We start from the raw sequence: 20511 nt of genomic DNA on the forward strand, positions 1-20511 counted from the left end.
GTATGATTTGTTTGATTTATCTGAAAGCATTGTAGGTGATGATTAAATCATTTCATTAAAATTAACCGTGAACTGTTTCAGCTCCATAACAATTGTTGCCTTCAGAGGCTCCTCGTAAGCTTGTAGGCTACTTAAGATATTAAAAGCAAGAACTTTTCTATTCACTTTAGAATTTTTTTTACAGTAGCTTGTATGGTTTGGACCAACTCGTTTGAGATCATCGATACACTATAATTGAAGTTGTATCATATAATAATTGTAGGTTTTTAGTTTATGGAATACATCACTTTCTTGGGTTGTTCATGTGCGCTCAGCTCATAATTGTACTCTTCCCCACAACACCTGAAGGCAGCATGACACGTGACAGCATCTGACAGCTCAGAGGAGGAACAACAACATGGCGGTGTGCATAGCTGTGATCGCAAAGGAGGTAACGACAGCTGTTGTGAAATTACTCAATGATTTTTACAGGTCTTAAAAACATATTTAGTTTAAATAACATGATCTACGTCTTCAGGAGCTAACAATTTCCTTTGTTAGCAAGAAGGTCCAGCAGGCTCAAATACCCCAACAGAGCTAACGTTAGCCAGCTAGCTAACAACATTAGCTTGTTCCAAGCTAGCTGCTGTTACAATTGATATCTTGTTAAGATTTTTTGTGAGTGGTTGAATTGTGGTATTTTTTAACAGACTCGTTTCCCGTGTGTTTTTACTCTATTCTTTCCTTTCCTAGAACTACCCGTTGTATATCCGAAGTGTTCCCACCCAGAATGAGCTGAAGTTCCACTACACAGTCCACACCTCTCTGGACGTGGTGGAGGAGAAGATCTCAGCAGTGGGCAAAGCCATGGGAGACCAGAGAGAGCTGTACCTGGGTCTGCTTTATCCCACTGAAGACTACAAAGTGTATCCATCTGTAAAGGGAGGCAAAGACTAAAGACAGTTGCTCCAAGTGACTGCCTTGTCTGTTCGTCAAATTATTTTTTATTTATGTTGTATGGTAGTAGTTAAAATGTTAGGCTACCCAATATAACTTATTATTAATAACAAAAATACTGTAGATTAAAATGGTAATTGAGTTAGTAGAACTGGAAACCTTTTTTGTAAATGTGCTTTTACAGGAGAAAACGTTGTATGGGATCCTTGACTCCTAAACCAGATATGGATATGTGACCAACTCCAAGGTGAAATTTGTCATTGTTGTGGACTCGTCAAATACATCTTTACGGGACAATGAAATCAGAAGTGTAAGTTGAGCCCATCAAATACCTAAACATAATCAAAGCCAGTCCAACTTGCTGTTAGGATCAGTTTCACTTCAAATCCTTGATAATTCTCTTGGATTTGGTTTGATTTCAGTGGTGCATTTTTGTTCAGCTAGTTGCAGTGGCTCCTGAGAAAGCCATATTTCTATTCCTTGACACAACTACAAACTTCATCCTTTTTGTGTCAGGTTGCTGATCTAGCTTAATGTGTGCAAGAGCACAATCATATCTTATTGCCGTCACTCATGCCTCAGGTCAGACCTTATGGACCAATAGGAGAGTGATACTGATTGCCTGCAGTCTCGCACCATGGGTTATACTGTAATGGGTGTCTAATTAATGTAAGCTAATCCTGGAAAAGCTGCTACATTATTGTAAAAAAAAAAAAAAAGGTGTGTACGCAACCTTTTTTTTTTAAATCTGTTTTTTTTTTGATGGGCCCACAGTTTTTAAGTGCAGCTTTGATGCAGGCTAGGGCTGGGTTTGGGTTGGAGCCTCTTGGGGTCATATCAGCCTGGCTTGAATTTTTAGGCCACATCAAAAGGCAGCAGCAGAGTGGCACCATGAGTTGGTTCAAAACCCATGTTGGCAAGCATCTGCCCTGCTTAAGTGTCCCTAAGCAAAACACTGAATCCCTGCCAGCTCTGGGGAGCTCTGACCCTGAGTGAAAAGACAATTTCCCTGTGGGGATCAGTAAAGTATCACATTAAATGTATGATAGTCTAACGGCCCGATTGTCCAGGTGAACCTTGTCATTAAAACTGGGGCTGCACAATTAATCTGCATAAAATAGACTACTGGAACTTTGACATCGCAAGAAGCTTTTATTTCCCCCCCAGAAAGCCATTCCATGCCTCATAAAAAAAGTAATTCTGGTGTTATGCAGAATCCTTGGCATACAAATCATGTTTCATATCAGAACATTTTAGACATAGCTCAGGATTAGCATACACACACAAGCTCTGACCTCATATCTAATTTTTATCTAGTAAATTTGTGACAAACTTTGCTAAAAGCACTTTAAATACATTTGACTTGTCTTGAATGCATGCATATTCTTTGGTTTCTTCTCAGTTTTTGAACAGTCCAGGATACAGTTTCTTTATTTGTTCCCTTCCAGATGTTCAGAAAATTACACAACTCATTTACTGATGTGATGTGCAACCCATTCTACAATCCCGGGGACCCCATTCAGTCCAAGTGAGTATTGAGGTTAAAATAAATATATTCATCTGTATTCTGCTGGTCTAGCAGTCTTTGTCTGATTGTTGACCAATTATTCTCCAGGGCCTTCGACGGCATTGTATCTGGAATGATGGTGCAAACCAGCTGACCTCGCCTCCAGCTTTACTCCTGAACCTCCACTGTACATAGCACCCCTGATCTTCTTTCTTTGTTTATATGCTGCCTGAATGAATCAAATGCAAAGTCTAATAAACTTAAAATGTCATACATCAGTGCATGTGTGGATCATTCATTTACAGATACTCTCACGGAGCCTATGAGTAAACGAAGCACAGGACCAAGATTATCACTTGTTTTATTTATTCACTTATACAGCAAAGAAATTTGGTAAATTATACATTATGGGGGAAATTATAACAAACATTACAATACAGGCAGCAACATAATACATTCGCATCAATGTATAAAAACAGCAAGATGCGAAACAGCATAACATTTGAAGATTGTCATGCAGTCACAGATACTGACAAGCTTGTAACGCAACACCTTTCCAAATGATCTTAGACATGACAGAGCTGAGCACTTACAAGTTTCAGCCCTTGCATATCGCAAGTAAGATATAATACAGAACATAGGCACAATTACAACCTAGCAGTATGAAGTGGAGACTTGCATGGCTCAACTATTCAAATGCTTGACAAGCAAAAAACACCAAACTTGACTTGTTAGGGCTACAGTGCCAAAACACCCTCCATAGGCTGTTACAAACTAAGAATTTGTTCAAGTCCCACACTCGCCCGCCCACCCCCAGTTCTTCACGTCTCCTCTTACCTACTTCACATGACAATGTTGACGAGAAAACCAGATCGTCTCGCTGGACAGCTTTGGAGTCATGAAGAACTGACGCAAGGATCAATGGCAACTGTGTTCCTTTTGGTGCTGAAAGGTCAAAACTTGGGAAACCAAACTTCTGCTGTCCATTCTGGCCCTTTGACATAGTACTTAACCCAGCGATGATTGGAATCAGATGTTCCTTAAAAGTATCACTCAGTTTTATTCCCCCACATTGGTGTGCAAGCAGTGGGTTATGCTAGCGCTGTTGGGGGTAGTGCTGTCCACTGGGCCCTGCCCCCGACTCCTCCGACGGCGGGGTGATGAGAAGAAGACACGGGTAACGTTTAGGTGTCTGCTCACGGTACTCCAGGTGTCCCCACTGTCTCTTCCCCACTGAGGGGCCTCCGTAGTAAGGGTGGGGCGCTGGATGGAGCGGCCTGGCTGACTGGTACCGGAACCTGCCTTGAAAGCCATTATGGTAGCGGGGCGGACGGAAGCCTCTGCCTCTGGAGCGGCCGCCTCGGGGCCCGCCCCGGTCTGTGGTGCTGATGCCTGGCATGTTGGTCCTCTTAGGCATCACCTGCAGGTCAAAGGACACAGCAACAAACTTCACATCCCACCTTTTTTTTTTATAAAAATGTTCAGTGTGATTGATGTTAACCATTTACGTTTGCCATTCAGCAGTGTAGAATGTGACCTAAAGACAGGTGATAACTAATGTGTAAAATTTCAGTCATCTAGTCATCCCCATCTCATTCGAAACTCCATCGAAGTTTCTAGGACCACCAAACACAACGAGTTAGCCCTCATAGCTCCAAAAATGTATAAAATGTCCATCAAATTTCTCCAAACAGCTCTTGCACTAAGTGTTTTGAAACCAGAAAACTGCATTGTGGGCCCGAAAGTCCAATATCTATCTCTTTATCACCTCATCATCATTTTCCTCACTGACAATGCTTTGTTCTCCCAACGGGCCTGGTTGCACATGCACCTTACAGTAAAAATCAGCCTTTTACCAGAGTGCTGCAGGGTGTGTGTGCAACTAGAAGATTGTCAGTGAGGAAAATGTATAATATAGGAAAATAGAGGAGATAATGAGGACCCACAGTGCAACTATTTGATTACAAAACACCTGGATTTTGCTGCACAAGCTGCTTGGAGGAATCTGATGGATATTTTATGCTGTTTTTTTGGAGCTGTAAAAAGATGGCCCTGTTAAATCCAAAAGTTTGGATTAAGACTGAAATGGAACTTGTTGTGTTTAGTGATCCTAAGAACTTCAATAAAGTTTCTTCAATAGTTTCGACTGACATGGGGGTGAGTAGATAATGACTGACTTTTCATTTTGGGCTCAACTATTCCTTTAAGTCTAACTAACATGTAGAGTAAACCCAACAAAGGCTGCACTCATGCATCTCACCTTCAGGACTCTGCCTCTGAACAAGGTCTCATCCAAACCAATAGCACTCTGCACAGAGTCTCGATCAGAGAACTCAATATAGGCAAAGCTGTGATAGGGGAAGAGAGAAGACCAAAATCAACTTGATGCTGGACAGCTGAAATTGCATGCAATATGCTTGAAGTTTTATTCTACAGTCACGAAAGGCTCCAAAGTAAACCGAAAAGCCCACAAACAGTGTCAAGTAAGCAGAAGAACGGTTTGTTAAGCATGCACAAGTTAAACCCACCCCTTGGGATGGCCAGAGAACCTGTCGCATAGGATGGTCACTCGGTTGACAGGACCACAGCCATTGAAATGGATCTCTAACTCATCTGCAGTAGCTCCATAGTCTACCTGGGATTTGTTCAACAGTGTGTCAGATCAGAGTTTCGGGGAAAAAGAACAAAAACAAAAGCATACACTCAACATGAAACTTGATAAAGGGGGAGGATGTACAAGTCTTACATTGCCTACATAGACTGATCTGTTGTCTGCGTCTATCCTCTCCTCATGGGTCATATTGTAGAACAGCCCTGTGGTAGGAAACAAAAGGTAGTAGTGCATACACTGCTCTTACACATGCAACATAGAGAATGCATTCATGTACACGGAGGGGACACTCTGGGTGAGATCAACACATCCATTACTTGCATCATCATTCTTTGCCTCTTTCACAACAACACATCTGAGAGAATCTCAAATTCGCTCCCCTCAGACTGCCATCTATGTTGTGAGGAGGCACCAAGGAGGGATGGAGGAGGGGGTGAATGGGACGAGGAGAACCACAGAGGCAGAAAATAGCCACGGGCAGCGAGGAGGACCCTTCTGGATCTCTGGGGCTCACTGCTTCGTCTCATTGGGCAGTGATGAGGCACATGTGAACGCTGTTGTTGTGACCACGGTGAAGTGTCCCAGGTGTTTGCCAGATGGTGAAGGATGTGGCTGCCTCACCTGCCTGGAGGCTGCTATGCTACACACCTGGCTCAAATATGCTGTGAAAGCTTCCCAAACGCGTAATCAGTATTTAGCTGTACGGCAATATGGCACAGCAGTAGAACCCAAGAACAACCATTCAGCTGAAATGCTATGTGACTAATGTGGGCCGATAAGACCTACTGGCTGTCTTACCAGGCTGAGGGCTGCTGGATAGGAGCTGCATCTCTGCAGCCTCACACTTCTCCTCCTCCCTCAGTCTCTCTGCCTCCTCTTCCATTTCCAGCTCCAGAACCCTGGCCTTGATGGCTGCCAGCTCCTGAGACACACAGGAATGGAAACCGAGGCATACATATAAGCTACTGTGTGTGGGGGGGGGCTGTCATTTTTTTTTTTTTTTTTGCTCCAATTCAACTGAGCTGAGGTTTCCAGACAATAACTCCACGTGAAATAGGATTTTGCATCAGTTCATTCAATGCCTGCAGACACACAATACGCTTCAGAACCAAACAATGCCCCATATTTCCCCCCTCCTGGAAATGCGGACTGTGTTTTAGATGCACGAGCTTATATTAACTAGCACCCACAGTGCACCTGCGCGTGAGATGCGCTCCATGCCGAGCTAGTGCCCCTAATGTGAAATCCATCACTGCTCCGTGTAACATGTTACACACGCAATGTGCCTCGGTGTTATCAGTTTCTTTTTTTTTTTTTTTCGCACAGCATGCCATTGAATGAAATGTAACGATAGCACACAGCGTACGTTTGCACCCGGTTCAGTCCGACGTGACATCGCCCGACTGATGTGCGGACGAGCAAACGTGATAGCACCCCTCAATATTCACTGCAAATACAATGATACTTAATCTCACTCACCGGGTCCTCGGTGAAATGCTCCCCGGTGGACTCGCCCTCCAGGTAGCCGAAAGCCTCCTGATTTTCCGCCATGCTCACTGCTCAAACATGGCATCTGCCGACCCGACCCTGCAACGCCACTTCTCGCCAATTCAAACGGTAGCCTACACAATTTAAAGGCCAGCTGTGTTGTCTTTTCTTTTTTCTTTTTTCTTTTTTCTTTTTTTTTTTTACTTCTGTTATCAGTCCTTCACCAAAATGCACTCCCGAGGTACAACAGTAAATCGACTCCAGCTTTCAAGAGAGCCGGAATCAAGCGCTCCCAAAGAAAGGAAACGGCTAGGGGAAGATGGTCCACACCGACCTGACAGCATATGACTGGTAGGTGTGCTGATAGGTATCACCTGTGGATGGGACTGGTTGACGTGTCAGATTGATTGACAATTGAATTAAGAGACTTTCTCATCCTGGTGAGATCTTTTACATCACTTTTACGAAACAGAACTATAGAAATCCAATGATAAATTTGGGTGGACACTACAAAAATCACAGCAAAACTTTAGGCTAAACTATAGGAATGTTATAATAATACCATAGAAGATAAAAAAAAAAAATACCATTAAGTCTGATTAGGTTACAATGAACTCACTATTGAGTATCACAGACACATTCTCTATTGGAATACTAGCCTATAGGATTATTATAATTTTCCCTAATTTTCATTAGGGATGTTATTTAGCTCTATAATCATATTACTGTATGTATTCTGAATATAATGTAGCCTATTCTGAATATTATGTAGACATGAGGCAATGCAATCTGAATATCTTTTGAAGTTTATGTGATGAACTTTGCATTATTAATGATCATTATTCAGTAATTTGATAAATAAATAAGCTACCCAAAGAACTTAGCCTAACAGGATGGCTGACTTGTCTACTGAGAGTAATTTTCTAATTTTTTTCTGTTTCATCTCAGAAATGTTTACCAATCATTAAATCAAATGAGTAATACACTCACAGAAAAGAGCAAAGACATTGATGAATATTTCATTTCATGTTTTAATTACACAGTTACATTGTTCAACACAGACATTAACCTGAATTAGAATGTTTTACAGCTTCACACATCCAACAGAGCGAACAGTTAAAGAGCGGTAATAGCAACAGGGAGGAAAGCATGCAAGAAATAAATACAAATCAGAATTTAATTCTTCTGGCACAGTTCACTTCATCTAAAAACGGTAACGGGACCCTTGAAGAGGAAAAAATAAAAATAAAAGAAGAAAGATCTTCAAAGCGCCAACCTTTCCGACAGAAACATGTTTTTTTCTGTAATAATGTATTGCACAATACAGTATATAATGCTTCCCTACACATATAAAACCAAACCTTTTTTTCCATTTATGTAAAGGTAAAAACAGGACCATCCTGAGCCATGGCTTTTGGGAAAACAAGTGCTGTATCCGCTATTTGCCATTTCAGCTTCCTACTGTATTTATCAGTGCTTGCTTCACAGGAAGGACGTGTGTCACCATCACATCAGATGAGCCTTGAAACTTCATTGGTAGAATTATTGGTAGGGTTAGGGAGAGACAAATGCCAACCTGCAAATATTTGCCTTTTCTAAACATGCGTTTTGCCCATATCACGTACACTGTATAATAGATAAACAAATAGAAAAGTGGCTGATGAAAAATGTTTGGAGACCCTTGGATGGTTTTCACAACAGAAGAGCCCTTATGCGTTTGCCATTCTACAACATCTTCACAGAGTGCAGAGAAAGAATATGACACAAAACACCCCGACCTCGGCACAAATCTCATTTGTTTCACAACTAATCTGACACCCGGCTGAGTAGAACATCATTGACCTGATCTACTGTACTCCATCCATCCAATGACATCAGAGGATACAGCTATACGCTCCTTTTGTGGGACTGTCCATAATAGCCTCATGTCCCACCACATCCACCCCCATACAAGTGTCCTAATGCTGGGCCGTGACTCGGAAGCATTAACGGAAGAAAAAAAACAAAAGATAGTTGTAGCTTTTGGTAGGATTTTGGTCATTCATAAGTGGTCATTGGGTTTGGCTTTGTTTTGTTTTATCTGAGGGCTTGCTTGCAGACAAGGAGGCACACGCAAAGCAATTTAGGATTGAATGGAATTGCCATGACAACTTCATTTTGATGTGGATGTGATATGCTAACACGGTATGTTTTACTCTTACTGCAAAAAAGACTAAGCTGCTGCTACATCTTCTGAATCGCTCTGCCACTAGTCTGTCTGGGATGTTTCATTAAAGCTCTGGAGTTTTCAAGTAGTTTACTTTGTACAGAGACACGAAGAAAAGATAATAAAAAAACACACACAGAGACACACACAGACACACACACACCACCGCCACTCACACACACACAAACACACCCACCATGCATTCATTATATCTCTGCAAGGCTTTGTACTGTAAGAACACTCAATCAGTAGGCTGTTCAAAAGAGATGCTCCTGTTGTTTTAACAGAGGCATTATTCAATATTTAGACAACAAGCGCTTTGATTGCTTGAATAACTACTCTACACATTTGAAACTCAGCCTATTGGTTGAGAGTGTCCTTCACTCTTGTGCTCTGAGCTAGTGTGTATTTCAGACACTTTGGTTAACTGGTATAGTGGAGTTCTAACCTCATTATTTCTGGTCTAACAATACACACCATGTCAAAGCCTACTATGGCAATGCAGGAGTACTTTGGTCTGTGCTTTTATTGGTTTTGGACTACAAATGGCATGTCAGGGTTTGATTCTGTGTTCGGTTTGGTAATATGCACACTGGATATATGTGTAGCCTGTGTTATATAGAGTGTAAAGAATCAGCAGTGTCAGTGTTTTGTTAGAGGGCTGTGATGATCAAAAAAAGGTGAGGTGTAGTGGAAAATAAATAGTCTTTCAAGTCGTCGGTAATGGCAATTCCTTTCAACGCTTCAGTTTGATAATTTTCTGATCGATTCGTATCATCGATTTTGAATGTGCGTTTCCATGTCTGCCCTCAGCCCAGCTTTCAAAGTCCAGGTCAACCTCTCCTGGTGGTTAGCTGTATGGTCACAGGAGGTAGCTAGTGTGAGGGGGGCTTGTGAAGAGAGGTTTGTGGTAGTAGTGGAGGAATCAGATATGGGACACAGGGGGGGACAGGAGCAAATTACACAAAAAGGCTGAAGTCAATCCCATATCCAGGTAATTTATAACACACATACATAAACACCACACGCAGATGCAGGGGTACCTTGCAGCTTATCTCATTTGAATTAGCCTATATATTACGTTTCAGATAGGCCAAAGGAAAATAAATATACATTATATGCAGGGTTTTTTTTTTGATGAATTAAAATAAGAAATAAATGCTGACCAGTTCAGCGTTTTCATTTTTACTATGTCACTCACTGTAAAAAAGAAAATTACCTTTTTTTTTTTCTTTTTCAAGTTTGGTCCATGTATAGAAGTATGAGGCCAAGCATGTATGGTTTAGGGTAGTCAATATTAAATTTGATTGAGCATAGCTGCTAGAGGCCCTCTATACTCTTGGCTTGGAAAAAAACCCCACAAAACATCAGTACAAGATCTTCAGCTTTGAACTATTAGTCAATCATGTTCAAACTGCATCTGTACAAATAAACAATATGCAATAAAACCAGAGCAACGTTTAAAAGATTGGGTATCAAAATCAGCTTTGAGGTTAGTTTTACTGTAGCTTAACACTGGTGTATCATTTACGCCTGCAGTAAATGTAGGTGATGGTTTGTCCTGCACCTGGGGGAAACAAACACACCTAGCCACACACACACACACACACACACAGGTCGTTGAGGACGAAGAGAGAGGGCCACTGCAGTGGCACTGGAGCCCAAAGGATGGCAATGTTTCACACAGATTCACAAGACTAAATAGACATGAGGAGGCAAGGCTTGACTTCAAATCCCAAATTTGGTGTGAAGTAACTTAGCTAAATTTGTAACCGGGCCACCGCTTTTTTCCCTTTTTTTCTATTCACCATTTGGGCTTTTTGCCATTAGCAGGCTGCAACACACTGTTGAGTTCCCTCCAGTAGGATGTAAACCGACCTGGGGTGGATGAAGCACAGTAGATGACACTGACGAGATTTAGCCCCAAATAAGCCATCCAATACAAGTTTAGAAAATTCAGGTGAAACTCTAACATCATAGTACTTGTCAAAAGCTTTCTTGCAATACTATGATGTGGATGATTTGGCTAGGATAATAATGTTTGGCCTAGTTCACAAAATGAAAGAAGAAGAAATCTTGTAGTGTCCATCCACCCTTGATCGGTTTTCATCCACTTTCAGCTACATGCATCGTGGTTCTTTATGGAACCACCTGACCTCTGTTACCAACAGTCCCCTCCACACAGGGTCATGTCACACTTTTCAATTTTCAGTGAAAATTGAAAGTGTTTAAATGCTATGAGAAAAGGCAATTGATAAATTTGAGAAACAAATGAACTGTGAGAAAATCATATTCTGGACATAAAACTTTAAAGGTTTCTGTTATTTGGCAAACACATTTTTGGACCTCTTTAAATACTATGTACATTCACATTAAGTTACCGATGTTACTTTAAATATATTTATATGTATCTATATTATATGACACCCTATGGGCAGTTGCTGAGGTTCCATTCAGTAGCTGAATTCTCTTCATATTGCACCTCCGTCCTCTCACTGTCTTACAATGCGAGCAATACAAAATATTCTACAAGAGGGGTTTCATCTCATTAATATAGATACAACAAATCAAACAATAAGTACAATATGGGGCTTCCTCTCATAAAAGAGTGTCCTTGCTCTGACTTCACTGTTCAGCCCAAACTAAAGGAGGAAAATGAAAGAAAACAAACCAAAACAAAGTCCATCTTTCCGGATATACACAAGGGCAGCACATGTGGACATCAGCGACAAGAGACATTATTGAAAAACGGAAAAGAGGAATAATATCTACAAGCAGGTTTGATCCCTTCCCACATAACTGCTCAGAGGCTCTGTCCAAAGCAGGCTGGGGTCAGGGGCGGACTTGAGTCAAGTAGTCGGGGAGGAGCGTACGAGGGAGGCGAGGGGAGGTAGAAAGAGAGAGGAGAACCAAGTCTACACCGCCCATTACAAGGCTCTTTCATCTGTTTATCATGCTTTGGAAAAGGAGGGAGAGAATGGAAAAGGTAACAGCAATTCCTTGAAATATCTCCTCGTCGCGGAGCTTTTAAAAAAAAAAACACAACTTAGAAACAATCTTTCCATACTTCTCCATAGTATACAACGCTTTCTTGGACAAGGTTTTCAAGTTTGTTTTGAGGTTTTTTGGCAGCTCCATTGCCATGTACTGTATCTTCTTCCCTTTTTTTTTTTTGAGGCCGTGTAGCTTTTCCTTTCCTCTTTTTTTTTTCTCTCTGTCCTCTCTGTTACCATTCACAAAAAAAATCACACTGTGGCAGGGTTTCCATCCGTTTTATTCAGTCTTTCTTGTAGGGCAAGTTCACAGCATTGTCCATTCTGGTATTCACTAGTCTGGGCCATCGCTGAGGAAATCGCTGTGGTTTCGTCCAGACTGCAGGAGGCAGCTGCAGATCATAGCAGGTCACAGTCTTTGTCCGTCTGACTATCTCTGGGTCCCGTTCTGCAGCGTCTCTGCAGCCCGGACCTCTCAGGGCTGGCTTATCTGCTGAGGAGGTGATGTTGCTTTGCGTTTGGTTATAAGATGAGTGCTTCTCCTTATCTCTTACTTACTCACTTTGGCAGTGTAATACAAAGGTTTGGATCATGTTATTTTTCATCTTTGAATTCATTTGGGTTCACAATGGTGCAGAGAGGTGAGTCCGGTGTAGATTTTCTTGGCTCGCTAGCAAGGTAGTTAACAGTTTAAAATTTATTTATTTTCATATCATCATCATTATTATTATTCATTTAGAATATTTGGACTTTTCTTTATTTCCCCTTAAAGCCAAAAAAGAAATGTCTAATAAATAATTAGCTGTGTTTCTGAGGAATAAATCGCATCATAGATTTTTTTTTTCCCCCCCTTCCCTCCTCCAGTAGAAGAAAGGTGTTATGTTCCTTGCCTGTCTCCATAAGGACAAGTGCCTCTTCAACGAGAGGTTTGGACTGGTAGTGCACATCTTGGGGCTGAGCATTGTTCTGTCATTGGTGCTGAATTAAAGGGAAATCCTATCCAAGTGCTAATCAGTCTAGATATCTCCTCATCAATGTTGCTTTACCACAGTCTTTTACACACACTTGTTTTTTTTTATGTAAGTGCCCTGCGTAGTTAGCATTTACTGGGCTTATATTACTGAGGGCACATCTTAGTCACATCTTAATATCAAAGCTCACGTTATCAGCGAACTCGTCTGATATGTTTCTGTTGTTGAACACAGGGAGAGGAGACACTGCACTTTCCATGCTTTACACTACACTGAACCCCAGACTGGAGTCTTTATATGTGTGGGTGTGGTTGTGAAAGAGAGAGGAAGTCTGAGGGACAGAAAAAGTGTTTTTCTAAGTTTTTTTTTTTGGGCATGTCGAGGAGTTGAGAAAACCAGGCCATCATCAGGTAGCTAGAAGAAGTGATCAGCCCAGAGAGCTTCAGATAAGAGGGAAATAGGGCGTGAAGTAGGGAAAGAGGAAAGGGAGCAGTGTGCGATGAAGATTCCTCAGTTTGGTTTTGTATGGAGTGTGGGGCGCTGCAGCATCAGTGTGCAGAAGGGGTCAAGGGTCAGAGGTCAGCGAGAGTTGGCGTCCAGTAGGGCGGGCGTGGCTGGAGTGGTGGAGCGAGAGGCACTGCTGGAACTGCTCTCCTTGGGGCTGGCAGAGACACTTCCACTGCCGCCGCCAGCCCCTCCTCCAATACTGGTCTGGCCTGCCAGGGACAGGGGTCCAGGAGGGGTGCTCTCTGAGTGGGTGGGAGGCGCGCTGGAGGACGCTGAGGAGGAGGGGGTGCCTAGAGGGACGCTGCTGCCCCCTGGCAGCCCCTGCAGGCCCTGCCCACAGACGTGGTGGTGCTTCTCCCAGTCTTTGTGTTGGCAGAAGGAGCCGCAGTAGCGAGCCGTGTTGCAGCCGCTGCACGTCTCACTGGCTTTCCGCCCGCAATTCCAGCAGCTCTGGTGAGACAGTGGGGAGAGAGTGGGTTGATAAAAATAAGTCTCTTTGTCAGGAATATATCTTTTTACTTTGCATCTCAACTGTTACGCTTCTAAACATGCCTCTAATAGATAACTGTTTAGTTTTCGCCTTTTGACTGAGTTGAAAATTGAGTTTAAATTTGAGTTGAGCCCTAAAATGAGACTATTTTGTTATCTGGTTTTTATTTCTCTAATCCTGTATTTATTCTCTTTCTCTTTCCATATGGATTTGATTTTAGGGCTTTAAGTCCTGGTCGGAGGCCACTGGTTTGTGTTACCAGCAGGTGGTGGTCAACTGCTCTGTAATGGCCTCAGCCTGGCATTCTGCTCCAACCATCTGGGTCTGTCTGCCATTATTTACACAGGCAACTGGACTGCCTCCGCAATAATGAAATGACAACATGGTGCTGCGCCAAACCAAGAGCAGCCAGCTGTATCTCTCAGCAAAACCATCATCAGACGGTCACTACGATTACACATTACAGGACTACTGTAGAGGACCAGGGGGACAAAGCGTGGGACGAGGGATGGATAGAGCAAAGGAGCGGGGGAAGAGTGAGTGGCTAAGTGAGGAGTTAATGAGCGAGTGAGGGGGGAAGGTGGCGAGGCGGGGGGTCTGTGATGCTCACTTCGCTAGAGTCCTCCTGCTGGTTGATGACGGTCAGCGCGTCCTCGGAGGCCTGCCTCTTGGCCTCGGCCAGCGCTCTCTCCATTTTAGAGCGCTCAGCTGAGATCATCTCATGAGCTTTCCTCTCTGCATCTGACACCGCCTTCTGCAGCTCTGACATCGCCTGTCTCTTCACCTCGTTCACTGCCTCCTCTGCGGAGAAAGAGAGAGAGAGAGGGGTGTTAGCTCTTATGACCGCTGTCCTATTCTGCCTGCTCTGTCATTCTTTATTGAGGCTCTCTAAGCTCTCTGCTTGTTGTATCTCAGCTAACAGATGTACATCATCCAAGATTTAAAACCTTCTGTCAGAATAAGAAAACAGCCAAACTTAAATAATTAATTCAAACACGTCTGGCGACAATCATTTCCAGTGCTGACAACAGCAGATGTCTCCAAAGTTTTGTCACCAACTTGGCTGTTCACCCAATGTTCTGGGATTCCCTGATTTTCATGATTGCCCACCTGCCATCAGAATACATTTTAGTAGAAAATCCAAGAAAAAGCTAACAGTGAAGACTGAATAACCGCCTATGAGGGGTTCCTATGAGGTAGACTTGATAGTGTGAACTTTTGTTCCACCAACACCAGCACATGAGTGAGGAGGCTGTGTTTTCACAACAGGCAGGTGTGTAGACTCCTTTCCAGATGGCAGTCTAAAATAGAAGCTTCCTGAAGCTCCTTCTCAGTAAGAGGCAGGAGTTTTTTGCCATCTTTTATTTTTGGCTCAGGGCAAAGACATATGTGTTTTCCAGATCTCATACTGCTGTAGAATGTACTCATGAGAAAGGGGTTGCCAAATATGCAATATTTACCATTAAACAGAGGCAAATACTAATTTGATGTGTCACGATCACAAGGAATGACTTCTAACTGCATACAAGGGCCAAGAAAATGTCATTTTCATCCAGCATCAAAGACAGTCAAATTTTGTAAGATTCAGTGATTCTTCTCTCTCCTGCTCCACCTCTTCCAAATATATAAATAGTAGACATACATGCACATACACACAAGCTAAGATGTAAAAGACACGCATACACACACAGACACACACACACACACAAATGGCCCTCCAGGTGTGTCCAGGTAGGAGGTGAGAGAGCGATACTCTTCTCTCCATCGCTCCCTATTTCCTCCAGTCAGTGTTTGTGTGAGAGTGAACTCATAAATAACTGTCACATTTCCTCGCTGCTCCAGCCCAGTTGTTTCAAACTACTGCACAAAAAAACAGGTATGGGTAGGGGCCTTATCCACACTTAGGTGTGTATGCATGCATGGCTGTGTGCACGTTTGTGTGCATGTGTGTGTGTGTGTGTGCACGTATGTCTGATTCCTATGCTTACAAACTGCTGAAGTAGTTAGTATTCTGTCAATCCTGTCAACGCCACACACACACACGCACGTCTCAATGCTTTTCTTCATCGTGTCTTTACCTTCATCCTTCATTTCATTTCTCCTCTTTTTTTTCTTTTCTTATACCCCCTCCACTCTCCCCCCCAATCACTATCTGCACTATCCTGGGCTTCTCAATTATCAGGCCTAATGCATGCACCACTAAGATTAGTTTGCAAATTTAATTAATTCTTATCAAGGAGACTGCATAGCAGATGCTGGGGCAATTAGCACTTAATGGAAAACACGGGGGCAGCAATATTAACGTTTTAATTCCACAGGGATTTGGCAGGTCCCTGGGACACGTTTTTTCTGACTGCTTTTTCACACTTCAGATCTTATTTTTCATTTTTCAGTCTCTCAACCTGAACCAGACCAGAGAATACGTGTCTGGTTTTAATTAAAAGGAAGAGGTGCTGCGGCTACACCAGGCAGACGAGCTGGCTGCTGAAGCAGCGGTGAGATGGGAGATGGTACACAAACACACACACACACACACACACACACACACACATACACGCTAGTGATGAGATGGTGGGAGTGAGGTGTGTTACTCACCCTGCTTGTTTTGGAGGTGCTTTAGTGCTGGGGAGAGCGGGATACTTGTAGTACCTGTATGAAAAACAACTGCAATTAAAAAAAGCTTTTTTCTGCTGGTGAAAATGCAGCACAATATTTTGCCGAGAGCAGCAGCATCTTCCCTCCACAGGGTATTGAAGTATGACTGCAACATAATAGTGCTGGGACTGGGGAGGAACAAAGGCTGCGCCAGATGACTCCTGGGATGGGCCCTATCTAATGTGCAGTAGGTATACAGGAAGGCCCAGGCAGTGCAACACTCCCACCCGCTCCACCTCTGGTACCAACTGAGCCAAAAATAATCATTAATCAAAGTCAGGATAGCTTTGTGTCTGACAAGACAAAATACAATGATCCCAGCTGGTCTGCATTTGATTCAATTCCATAATAAGTTTATGTACTGTGTGTGCGGCTAGCAAACTGTCACAATGAAAAGCAATAAGAACTCAGCGAGAGCGTCTCTGTCTCTGGCCAGTGGAGACCAGTTAAGCTGTGACTCCGACCTGTGTTGCGCTGCCGCGGCCTGCCTTGGGCCAGGTGACTGCATTTTCACTGCAGGTTTAACTGCAGTGGCCTTTCATAGTGGTGACAGATGGAGGGCATTTAGCCCTAATGACACAAAGGGCCTCCAATCCTCTGGCCTTCTGGACCTACGGCTGTAAGGCCTGTGTTCTGTCTGTCTCAGGCGGTACTCAGGGTGAGGGCCATGAAGAGTGATGGTGGTGATTGTGTGTGTGTGTGTGTGTGTGTGTGTGTGTGTGTGTGTGTGTGTGTATGTGTGTGTGTACAGTTCCTGAAGACAGTAGAGAGCAGGGGAGGGGGCTGCTTGGCTCTTACCAGCTTTCCTCCAGATCTCTTCAGGCAGGTATCCTGAGGCTGGCCTGTGTAAGAAGTCTCGGTGGATCTCTGAAACACACACACAGGCACACACTCCGTCACAATTACACACACACCGAGACAGACCCTTGGCCTCTACAAACACACATCCAACTATCAACTATCAACAGTCTCCCCTAGTTTTCAAACCTATTTTTGGGACCAATACTAAATGTGGGCTGTGTGTGGCAACATCACTAAACAAACTGTCATCAACTTTTTGAACCATTTCTGAGACGGAATGGAGAAGGGAAATTTAGAAGTGAATACAAATCTTGACTATGAATGAGCATGCAGGTAGCATAAGGGTGCAATCAGTCTTTTAAACATCCAGGATGTTGCAACTAGATTTTGTATTACCACGCAGTACTCATTAAAATCAGTAAATTTGCAGCAAAACATCTTCATCTAACTGACTTATGTTTCTAAATTGATGTATTACAGCATAATCAAAAAGAGCTCTACCTGGATCTGAGTGTTTTAAGTTGCCAAACATAACCTGCGTGTGTCTGTCTACCTGTCGGTCTGTCTGTCTGCCTTTCAGCAGCGGTGGAAGTACCTATGGGCTGTGACTCGCTGCTGTTAGCTGTGTTGGAGGAGGAGTTGTGGTGAGGAGTAGGAGGAGGAAGAGGAGGAGGAGGAGGAGGGCGGTGCTGTCCGTTGCTCCCACCTTTTTTCATCTCCTCCACGTCGCTGTAGCGCCGTATCCAGTGGTTCATCTCCTCGCGGTCGGCCTCCTGGCAGCGCCGCAGCACCGTCAGAGAGCGGCGCGTCTTCTCCACCATGTCCATGATGCAGTTCAGCAGCTACGTTGGGAGAGGATGGAGGATAGGTTAATACCATCTGCTTTGCATGATAAATGAACAGAGGAGAAGAGTTTGTTAACAGTGCGCCCTTGTTGAGAATGTAAACACCTCCCACACACACACACATCCCAACCTCCCCAAAGAACAAATAGAATAGAATAGAACAGAAACTTTATCATCTACACATGCGGAATTCACTGTAGCAGAGTTTACACAACAGACAAGATACAATAAATGCATAATCAAACACCGCAGGTCAGGGGGACAAAGCCTCCTCAGATAGTCAATGGAAATTAACAAACACTTCAGAAGGAAAGAGTTACTTTTGGAAGCACTGAGTTGTAAATCTACACACTATTTTAATCTGTCCCAAAACACATACCACCTAGCAGACGTGTGTGTGTGTGTGTGTGTGTGTGTGTGTGTGTGGCTGGGTTTCTATCTCTGTCTGTTTGTGGGTGAGTGCTTGTGGGTGTGTGTACGTGTTTGTCAGTGAGTTTCAGCATCTATACTGAAGAGCACTATAACAATAATGTAACAGCTGGGCTGCTGATGAAAAAGTTGAACCAATTCATTCCACCCTTCTGCTCCATCCTCTGCCTACTCTGCCTCTGCTTCGCTCTCTTTTTTCTCTCTCGGTCTCTCGCTCCCCCTTTCTAAACATCGTGCCCTATGTTTCCATCCCTGCCCGGTCTGCTAAATGAGTTTAGCATGGTTGACATTCAATCCATATCATTCCTCCCATTCATCTTTCCTCTCTCTTTTTGCCTCCCTCGCTCTCTCTCTCTCCCCTCTGAGTTAGCTATATTTATTTCGGTGAAGTGTTTCTAATTTGGCAGGGGTCCAGGCCTGGCCGGTTCCCTCCATGACTGCAGCCCTTGTCTCAGCTGCTCTCCCCAGCTGGAGCTGCTCTCTGCTGGGTCCTGAGCTCCATCTGGGGCCTTGTGCGTGTGTGTGTGTTTCGGTGTGTGTATGTGTGTGTCCTAGCTTTCACAAAGTTGGGTTCCATGCCTTATGTGTGAGCAGGAAGCCAGAGAGGTGTCTGTTGTTAATTCACCACGCTGACACAGACCGTCTAAGGTCAGCTGTCCATCAACTCCTAACTCAGCTGCGACTGAGGCTCTTCTGTCTGTCAGCAGCTCCCGTCCCTGTCGTCTGCATCTCATCTTTAGCACTAAAACTAACTTTTAGCCACCCACTGACATGTTAGCTCTCTGCATACTGGTCAAACTTAGAGGTGGTGCATGTTTATGAACAAAAACAAAAAGGTCGGTGTTAAACATAGCTACCCCGTTGATGCGTACATTATCAAGGTGCTTCCACTCCTCTGCCCACTCGCGATCTGTAAGACGGTGATCAATCACCTCCTCTTGGCGCGCTCCATGCACCGCTGCAACAGAAACACACAAGACAGGCCTTGATCAGAATCAGCACTCATATACTGCACTATATACAGCAGATGTCATGATGGCTAAAACCACTTCATGTAAGGGGACATTAAGGCTCTAATGCCAAACAACAGCTAATCCACAATAGGATATTTTATAAATTCCACCTACACTTCTCTCATGCCTACTGCACTCATAGAAATTTTGATTTCAAAGGGAAATAATTGGTGGCAGCCATTCAGGGGCCCATACTGTTGGCCTCATGCAATCAATTTGGCTAAGAATTCATCTCTTTCCTTTTGGGAAAGCAGAAGGAAGGCATATATGGGTTCCCACTGTGGTGGTACATAGGCATGTATGGCTGTGGGCTTAATATAGATGCACTGCCACAAGGATTATCACACTGGACTGACAACTGGCCTTTGTTCTTTACATACACCACACACACTCACGTACACACACCCGCTCACTCTCCCACTCGTTCACCGACTACATAACTGTGGACTATATGACTGTAGATCACTCTGAATGCTGAGCGGCTCTTCTACCTGTCTGCCGGTGCCTGTCTCGGGCGTCGCGGTGCTCGTTGTGTCTGTAAGCGTCTCTGTAGTGGTGCGCCAGGGCCATGTCCTCTAAGCGGTAGTGCTGGGGACCCGCGGGGGGGTTGGGCGGGTGGGGCAGGCCGTTGGGAGGGTGTGTGGGGAGGCCGTTGGGGGGAGGGTGGGAGGGGAGGCCCGTGCTGGGGCTGAAGCGTTGGCTGGGGCTGATGGTGCAGGGCCGCTTAGCCAGGTGCTCCGGGTGCAAGCCATCTCTGTCTGAGCTGTCTTTGGTCCTGAAGAAGGGGAGAGGCAAGTGGGTTGAAACATTATAAAACATTAAACCCCAAAAAACAGTAACAATACGTGTAGACCAGAGTCAGAAATTTATGGGGGCTGGGGGTAAAAATGCCCTTGAAAGTTCATGAAATGCCTGTGAAATTAAAAATGATGATGATTAGGAGTACGCTTTTTTTTGCATTTCTCCCTGTTCTCATATTATTTGTTGATTTGCATGCATGAATGCGACTACTGTCCCCCATGGGCCACCGTAGGTGATTCGTGGGAGCCTATGAAAGGG

The 20511-nt window shown here is 43.9% G+C and overlaps 4 protein-coding genes across 5 annotated transcripts in view; 1 reads left to right on the top strand and 3 right to left on the bottom strand.

The window, feature by feature from the left end:
- The window catches only part of spg7 (SPG7 matrix AAA peptidase subunit, paraplegin), a 240869-nt gene that overhangs the window by 47861 nt on the left and 172497 nt on the right, over positions 1-20511 (bottom strand). The gene's annotated exons all lie outside the window — the stretch shown is intronic.
- Positions 348-2721, top strand: trappc2l (trafficking protein particle complex subunit 2L). Of its 2 annotated transcripts, none has more exons than XM_071919557.2 (5): positions 348-430; positions 733-905; positions 1159-1246; positions 2339-2464; positions 2552-2721. In XM_071919557.2, the coding sequence occupies exons 1-4, from the start codon at positions 398-400 to the stop codon at positions 2414-2416; spliced, it is 372 nt and encodes a 123-aa protein (XP_071775658.1). In that variant the 5' UTR covers positions 348-397; the 3' UTR covers positions 2417-2464; positions 2552-2721. The 2 variants fall into 2 exon arrangements, with proteins under 2 accessions (XP_071775658.1, XP_071775657.1); XM_071919556.1 differs by having other exon boundaries at positions 2385-2464.
- Positions 3540-6605, bottom strand: pabpn1l (PABPN1 like, cytoplasmic). Its single transcript, XM_071919551.2, has 6 exons — positions 6534-6605; positions 5853-5976; positions 5190-5257; positions 4972-5078; positions 4704-4791; positions 3540-3863 (listed from the first exon to the last, which is right to left on the bottom strand). The coding sequence occupies exons 1-6, from the start codon at positions 6603-6605 to the stop codon at positions 3540-3542; spliced, it is 783 nt and encodes a 260-aa protein (XP_071775652.1).
- Positions 11023-20511, bottom strand: part of cbfa2t3 (CBFA2/RUNX1 partner transcriptional co-repressor 3) — a 42533-nt gene continuing 33044 nt past the window's right edge. The window contains exons 6-12 of the mRNA XM_071919537.2: positions 19944-20227; positions 19312-19397; positions 17761-18007; positions 17163-17231; positions 16305-16358; positions 14320-14510; positions 11023-13669 (exon numbers count right to left, since the gene is read on the bottom strand). Coding sequence (XP_071775638.1) covers positions 13292-13669; positions 14320-14510; positions 16305-16358; positions 17163-17231; positions 17761-18007; positions 19312-19397; positions 19944-20227 — 1309 coding nt within the window. The 3' untranslated portion in view covers positions 11023-13291. The remainder of the gene's footprint in view (positions 13670-14319; positions 14511-16304; positions 16359-17162; positions 17232-17760; positions 18008-19311; positions 19398-19943; positions 20228-20511) is intronic.

Source organism: Centroberyx gerrardi, chromosome 1 (genome assembly GCF_048128805.1).
Source record: "Centroberyx gerrardi isolate f3 chromosome 1, fCenGer3.hap1.cur.20231027, whole genome shotgun sequence".
Classification (NCBI taxonomy): Eukaryota; Metazoa; Chordata; class Actinopteri; order Beryciformes; family Berycidae; genus Centroberyx; species Centroberyx gerrardi.

Excerpts from the sequence above, each read along its gene's own strand:
- trappc2l (XM_071919556.1), top strand. The coding sequence starts at position 398 with ATGGCGGTGTGCATAGCTGTGATCGCAAAGGAG. Across the intron at positions 906-1,158 it reads CCCACTGAAGACTACAAAGT|ATATGGATATGTGACCAACT; the intron begins GTATCCATCTGT and ends CTCCTAAACCAG. Across the intron at positions 1,247-2,384 it reads GGGACAATGAAATCAGAAGT|ATGTTCAGAAAATTACACAA; the intron begins GTAAGTTGAGCC and ends GTTCCCTTCCAG.
- pabpn1l (XM_071919551.2), bottom strand. The coding sequence starts at position 6,605 with ATGGCGGAAAATCAGGAGGCTTTCGGCTACCTGGAGGGCGAGTCCACC. Across the intron at positions 5,079-5,189 it reads GATCAGTCTATGTAGGCAAT|GTAGACTATGGAGCTACTGC; the intron begins GTAAGACTTGTA and ends AACAAATCCCAG. Across the intron at positions 3,864-4,703 it reads TCAGAGGCAGAGTCCTGAAG|GTGATGCCTAAGAGGACCAA; the intron begins GTGAGATGCATG and ends TTTGACCTGCAG.